At 47.0% G+C, this 7,689-nt stretch overlaps 2 protein-coding genes across 2 annotated transcripts; both read right to left on the reverse strand.

Annotated features, from left to right (window-relative positions):
* Positions 1-2,046: 2,046 nt before the first annotated feature.
* SARC_05767 (hypothetical protein) lies at positions 2,047-4,495 on the reverse strand. The gene has a single exon (XM_014300365.1). It carries the CDS (start codon positions 4,238-4,240, stop codon positions 3,902-3,904), a length of 339 nt encoding a protein of 112 aa, XP_014155840.1. The 5' UTR covers positions 4,241-4,495; the 3' UTR covers positions 2,047-3,901.
* Positions 4,496-4,518: 23 nt separating this feature from the next.
* SARC_05768 (hypothetical protein) lies at positions 4,519-7,388 on the reverse strand (the record flags this gene model as incomplete). Its single annotated transcript, XM_014300366.1, has 2 exons — positions 4,519-6,797; positions 7,025-7,388. The coding sequence occupies 2 exons, from the start codon at positions 7,386-7,388 to the stop codon at positions 4,519-4,521; spliced, it is 2,643 nt and encodes an 880-aa protein (XP_014155841.1).
* Positions 7,389-7,689: the final 301 nt, after the last annotated feature.

Here is a 7,689-nt window from a genome sequence, read left to right on the forward strand (position 1 = left end):
TAACCGTTTCATGTCGCGCACTTTGGCTTGCATCTGGTATGCCAAACTTGTCTACAAGTGTATCAGTGAGCCTCTTGCGTCCTGTGGTATGGGGTCTAAACCGCATACCATGCAACCTTCTATCAGTGTATCATGAAAGCCGTACATATCTCTTTCAGAACACTATCATCACCCATCACATCAACAAAGGAATAAACAAAAGATAAGTTGACTGTATACATAGATATTCGATGTTGAAGTTTTGTAAACACTCTTATAAAACGGCTTTGGGCGAGCTTCAATAACCCGCCCAAAGCTACACTAGTCTGCCCGAAGACAGAGATTATCACCGGCTGTTCAGTCAACTTACAGAATAGCACAACTGCTATAGTAACAGCGGTATAACTTAAACACACACAGTGAACAGTGTATAACACACATGTGTACTATGACCGTACTAAAAATTACATAGTTCCATATAAGTGACAATTGGTATCCCATCAATACTATTCGTCTGTACACACTAAATAGAGTCATTCACCAAAAAATACCGGTACATTAATGAAGAATAAAGTGTTCACCAATAAATTGATGAGGCACAAACGACCCATAGAACTTTGTATCAGACAAAGAGTCACCAGGCCTGTGTCAGGGAAAATTGCCATTTGCCCCGAATTGCCTTTGACCGCAACGCTATCCAGAGGGCCGTGGCCCGGCGACCTTTTTCCTTGCGATGGACAGAGGCTTCATTACGTTAACGACCTAGACGTGTAGGCCAAAAAAAAAAAAGGTCTCGCTACTAAAAATGTGCTAAAAAGAAGAAAATACATCGTAGAAATGTTTGTCATGTACGAAAAGAAAACGTATGGGTTTTCTTTTTTGTGGTTATGGTGTAGCTGTATAATAGTTGAAAACAAATCTGTTTTTGAAAATAATACAGGGTTTGGTAATTACAAACGGGTTGCCGGATAGAGTTGCATTAGTAGTGTAGGTTAAAGGCGCTGTAGAAAGGCAGTATTTAAGAACCGCAACACAACGATATTAGACACACTAGAACAGCCATTTTGGCAAACCCACTTATTTAAATTCGTCATCACCACCCACCCTGCCAGATAATTGCACACACACTTGTATATAATATAGTTCATCAAAGGAAACTCAATAATCAATAAGTTAATGAGCCCTCGCAACATGCATTCGCGAAGGGCTTGTCCGAGCTTCGGTGGACCACGGCTGAGGACGTCGCGTCCCTCAGTCATGCGTTGCCCACCGAAGACGTCAACGTCCAGCAAACAAAGTCAGATTTTCATTGTGGCTACGGTGTAACTGTATAGTAGTTGAAAACAAATCGGTCTTGAAAAAAGGCCCCGGCTTTCGAGCCCGCACCACGGGACTAGGTTATTAAACGGGCAGTCGGATAGGGTTACATTGGTACTGTAGGTTAAAGGCACCGTATAAACGCAGTATTTTTAAGAACTGCAACACACAGCGGTACCAGACACACTAGAACCAAGCATTTTAGCAAACCCACTTGTTTAAATTCGTCATCCTCACCCACCCTGCCAAATAATTGCACACACACTTGTGTATAATATAGTTCATCAAAGGAAACCCAATAACCAATAGATTGATGAGCCCTTGCAGCATGTGCAAAGACTTCCAGCAAAACAAGTCAGGCCTTCAAAATATATAAATAAAATGGCATTTTCGATCACTTGTCATGTACCCAAGCGAACGGCATTATCACTGTGTGATTTTTCATTAAAAATTTGTCCATATTTAGTCGGAGAGTTTAAATTTTTTGATTTGTTTTTATAGTAGATATCTCTGTCATTAAACATCCTATTGGTTATTTGGAGAATAAACATAAATAGAAATAAAGAGTGCTATATACTATAAACAACACCAGCTCTGCTTGTATGGGTGGGGGGAGAAAATTTGATATACGACCCACTAGCACGACTAGCAGTATTACGGTGTCGGAAATATTACAACTTGGTCGCTAATTTTCAATTAGCCCAGATATGTTCGCAAGCTATAATTTGTGAACAAGACTTGGGGAAGGGGGTAAAATACATTTTAACATGACAATACATCCCCTGATCTTATAAGATAGCATTCAGATGGATGTATAAGTTAGCCTACCACTAATATGTATAGTTCATGACTTGCTATGTTTTAACAATGGTAATAAGTCACTATACATGATGTACCGTTTCTGTACATAGACCCTGGTCCTATAGTATAGGTTTTGTTTGGGAAGTGTATTGGAGATAGCATATACATTGCAGCACTGCGTGAGACGTGTATGCGGAGGATCTGATGAATGGGTAGCCGCTGCGACTAGGAGAACGTGATCAGGTCGGAGATGGTTGTCAACGTTTTGGACGTATCTTGGAAGTGTACTGAACAAGGTAGATTCTTAGAGAGATTGGCAGCGATGCTATCAGCGGTGTAGACATATTTGGTGACAACATCGCCTTGTTCCTGGAGATCGCAAATGTGATGTACATGGATGTCGGCATGTTGAGTTGTTTGGGTGTGCCATTGTTTGTGATCACGTGAACTCTAGTTTGGTTGTCACAGTTATGGCTGCTAGGGAAATCGGGGGTGAAGCCAAGTTCGGGGCGGCGAAGTATATGGGTTCAACGGTTTTAGCTTTTGCAGTCTCTTTTCGTTTGCACTTTCAAATACCAGGGGTACCGCATACAGAGATCACGTATTGTGAGACAACTGCCATACTGGAATCGGCGCTTGCATCATTAACGAGTGTTTGTTGATCAGATTTGCTTTATGTAAGACCGAGAGTGAGGTCAGTCTTGAGGCAAGGGAGAACATGGCAGGCGGCGAGCAAAAGTGTCTCACTAGGATTAGCCAGGAAGCGTAAAAGATTTTTGACAGTGAATATAATATCGATACGAGTGAGGATCGAGAGGTATGACAGGGTGTAAATTAGCTCGCGGTAGGGGCAGCGTAGGGTAAACTAATGTTGACTTCGAGGAAAAAGGTAGGCAGTGGCGTGTTGACTGGGTGGGCCGTGGGGATATCAGAGTGTTCAAGGGCTTTGCTTGAACGAAGTTACAACCGAGGAGCCAGGCGGGTACGTCAATAATCGTAGGTACACGCGCCATACACCCGTAGACTCGGAGACCGTGGGCGGAGTCGGTTACCGGGCGAACGAAGAAGGCCTCGTATGGGCTCATTTTGTCGGGGCTGCAAGCCCGGGGGGGGGGGGATATGTTTCAGATGGGAGAGGCGTGAGATTTAGCTTCAGCCCATGCAGCGAGCTATATTCCTTCTCGTCTGGTGAGTGCGTTCAATACGATCATGCTTAGCTGAGTCGGCAGTGGCATTGTAGAAGTTCTCTAAGAGTTGTAACTTAGAGGCAACGAATTCGCCACCGCATCGGCAATAGTGGTGCGTAGAGGAAGCGGCCGTTGGTTTCGATAAATGTGTAAAACCGGCCAAGGTAAAGCGGGCGTCGCTTTTAAGACAAAGGTGTTCCTGGTGTCCGAGAACCGTGCGTCGCTCGATGTATCAGATGGTGTAGGTATGGCCGCTGTAGTTTTGTTCAATTTTTCTCCGCAAGGTCAACATGCCGTTTGTCACCTTTGGCGATGAGGGCACTCGGTAGGTGCATTTTGTACATTTTGTCTGTGGCACAGGAGATGCATGCGGAAACAGGTATGTCAGTGTGCAGTAAACTGACGTCAATGGCGGACTAATGAGCAGGAGGGATAGGGATAGCGTATGATTTTAGACCTAATAGAGCGGCGCCGCTGAAAACCCAGTTGGCAGTGGTTACAGAGTCCTATGTACTGTCAGCTTGGCGGTGAATGAGCTAGGCGATGGAATGAAGATGGGTTTTGTCAGAGCATTCGCCTGTTGTTGTTTTCGAGCTTACCGGTATTCCGGGAGAAGTCTATCCAGGGTTGGTTACCGTAGAGGTACTTGGTGGGTTGATGCCAGTGTTACCTGTACGCTTCGTGAAGAGAGGCGTTATAGTCTGTGTGGTTGTTGGTACAGTAGGTAGGAACCTAAGCGCTGTACTTACTGCAGACTTGTCGATATCGACCGGACCGAAGACTCTGGTGACATGCTTGTCGCAGCGCGAGAGGCTCAATTGTGGTGGCGTATGTGTGGCATTCCGCACGTGCTGTATCACATTCGGCAGTGATGGTTGTGCCATCGCGTCGAATACGTATGAGTTGCATATGGCGATGTGCTTCTTACCTAGGAAGAGCACACGGAATTGGCGCATAAATTCCAACGGTATGATTGTCACGGGAAAATTGGGAGGCTTTGTTTATGTAAAATCGGTATAAAATTATCTTTACTGCAAAACAAAAGAAACTGTATATACTGTTTGACCTATAACAAGATGAAAGTTGGGTTAGCGTATTTATTGGTGATATGGTACTGCTATGGGAGACAATGCGCTGGTACATAGATCGATAATTATATATGTGCAATAGGTTCCGCGATCAACAACGCGGGTTAAAAGTTTTGATACCCGCCTATCGAGGACAAGTTCGACTGTCAAACTCCGCTTGTCGGGGTTAGGAATACATCCGTGTGCTCCCCCAGTTTAGGCACGGGTGCAATGTGCTGGCACTTGTACGTAGCATGCTCCACCTTGCTCGACATATTCAATGGGGTGGCCACGAACAGCTGCGATGAGTCATCTCTGTTGTGCACATAGGAGCCAATGGCGTGTGCCTGGCTGTACGTCAGCAACTGCTCCGGGATGCGCACCGGGTTGTGCCATACGTCGTGCTTTAAGAACAGGGTGTGCAGATCATGCCATTCGTAGGTCAGAATGGCGGTCTCAAGGCTCTTGTTGATGGCTGCGAAGATGGGCTTGACCCGATGGAGAAGTACCTTTTCTTTCCGATTCGGCAGTACTTTCGCTATGGCCGCCCACAGAACACTCCCGAACACCGGCAGTCTAATCCCCAGTGCACGCAAGGCAATGGGTAGATGTCGCTTAGTGTCCAGCCCCAATAGCTCCACCCACATACCATCCTTAGTCTTGTAGGCCTGAAACGTTGCCAGAGGGCAGTCATAGCGAACACTCGCAGGATCGTACATCACCATATCCGCCCACTCTCGATTAAAGTCCATCCATACATTGGGTACCGTACCGAGCCAGCATCCGATATGCCACAGATTGGTTGCGACGATCTGGCCCTCACCGGTCCTAACACTGTGGAAGAGGGCAGCCATGGTCGCACTCAGCACAAACTGAGACGCCAGCAGATCGAGCATATACGGTGCAGGCTGATGGTGTACTTTCTCAGTCCTCCCTGAGAAGAGACTGGACAGCCCAGAAGCAGCATACAGGGCTGTACCACTGGACAGGTAGGAGTTGGTTGATCGTGGATCTTCTTCTGGATACGGCGTCACATGCACGACGATAAGCTGAGGGGATGTCTGTCTGAGCTGCGTTGGGGATATGCTGAGACGTTCGAGATCCGTTGCGCTGTAGTCTGTGATGAAGATACTAGCAGTCGCAAGCAAGCCTGCGAGCCGTTGCTGATCTGCCGCTCTCTCCAAATCGAGTGCTACACTCTTCTTGCCTCTGTTCACCTGGGCGAATGTCAACGGATCCTCATCTCGCAGTGAGAATGGCCAGGGACCATTGGCCCCACCGCGCTGAGCTGTCTCCGAGTCAGCGGCACTGCATTCTACCTTGACCACAGTGGCGCCAAAGTCAGCCATCATACACGTGGCCCCGCTCACATGCACGTGTCTGGAAGCCGTACACAGCTCAACAACAACACCGTCATGTAGCAAGTCCATATGGTCGACGCTCTGCCCCCAGTTTGTGGGTACTGCTGGGTTGTCTGTATGCAAACCGGCTTCCTCGTCGTACAGTATGTCGTCGCCAGAAACAAAGCCCGAGTCCCTGCGCGCGTCTCGTGCCCGTGTATTTACTACTGCCTGGGCTTTCTTCTCTCGGACTATGCCAGGCTCTGATATGGGTAGACGAGCCTTCTCGTGAACATCCGACCACCCATGTGCGAGCAACGTCTGTGTGTGCTGACCCTTAAGCGGAGCTCTATTCTGAATCCTGTGCTTGTCGCTGCAACTGAAGGTATAGGGCACCTTCATCGCTTTGGACATACCCCCGCAGTCCTCCATGTGTGTCCCTTCAAAGTATTGATACACCGTCTCTACACCCGCGCGCGAGCCTGGTTTAAGTTCAGCGATTTTAAGCACAGGTTCAGCAATCTCACAGTCCACGCCGTGTTGCACAAACAGCTCGGTTATTGCATGACAATCTACTGCCTCGAACAAATCAATTAAAATCACACGTGTCAAAATACCACCCCCTTCTTCTACCCGTTGCAGCACCTCTCCGACGTTTTCGGACTCAGCATTTGCCCCATTTGTCAGAAGCACCTGCACCAATTCCTTGAAGGCGTTGATAAGGTCCGCACTATACTGCGAGTCACGACCAGCGCTGGATAGCATGATCGATCTCGCATCCTTTGTCCTGTAGTACCGGTCCAGTGCATGGGATTCGGGTTTGCGTTCGTAATCCGGTACATCTCCATCTCGAATGACATCCGCACGCCCCGAAGCCCGAGCAATATGCGGAGAGATACACCACAGGCCATTGCGTAGTAAGGTGGTGCTAGTGAAGATACCCCGTCCTGTTTTGATCCGGTTGGCAAGGCCCATCGACACACCACTCATCAGCGATTGCCCTGCGGTGAGGTCGCCAAAGCCACCTACATAGGCACTGTAGTAGCCTGCCTCCTGCATGCTTGTACTCACCCCTGTGCCGGAGAAGAATGCGCCTATGTCGTAGCCTGTGAGAAGTGCGGTAGGATGTGGAGAGTGTTACTATGGAGAGACAGCCTTGGCTATAGAGATTGGGGGGTGGGCCCATTGGTGTGATGGATTACCGCGAATGCAAGCGTATATGAAAAGCTACAATACAATTGGAGATCTTTTTCCCAACACAAACAAGCCTGCACCACACTATCCTACTTTGTGAGACACTCACAAAGCGAAAAATACATGATGTTTAACATACCCGCCAGTTCGGCATCTGGCCCTTCAAAGCCCCAGGCGGACACTTGTGCATACACAATATGCGGAAAGTTGTCCTTAATAGTGTCGTAGTCCAACCCCAATCGTTTCAGGGCAGACGGACGGGTATTTGTGACCAATACATCGGCCGTTTCCAAAAGTTTCAGCAGTTTCTCAACATCTTTCGCTTGTTTCACATCCAATTCCAGCGACAGTTTCCCGAAATTGCTTGCCTCGAAGATGGTCGAGTGCTTGCGAGGCTTTTCAAAGGTGAGCAGTGTATCGCGGAAAGGGTCGCCACGAGGTGCTTCTATTTTGATTACTTCTGCGCCGAGCTCTGGGACAATAAAACATATTAGATACACCATGTGAGTTGTATATGAACAAGTAGTTGAGACGGTATACTACAATTAAGCAGACAAAACAACGTAGATGGTGATATAGTATTACTAATTGCGTCTATTCAGTATGTATGACAGGGGCAGCTCAGTATGCATAGCTGATAGAAGCTAATACCAAAACAACCGTAGAAGTAAATCATTCTCTCAGATTTTATAAGACTTATAGCTGACTCTGAACTACTTCAGATGGTAGAAAATTGTGAGGATACACATGTATCAGTACCATGTATATATATATATATATATATATATATATACATATATATAT

This window comes from Sphaeroforma arctica (assembly GCF_001186125.1).
Source record: "Sphaeroforma arctica JP610 unplaced genomic scaffold supercont1.382, whole genome shotgun sequence".
NCBI classification, from domain to species: Eukaryota; class Ichthyosporea; order Ichthyophonida; genus Sphaeroforma; species Sphaeroforma arctica.

Coding starts and splice junctions, on each gene's coding strand:
- SARC_05767 (XM_014300365.1), bottom strand. CDS start 4,240: ATGCGCCAATTCCGTGTGCTCTTCCTAGGTAAGAAGCACATCGCCATA.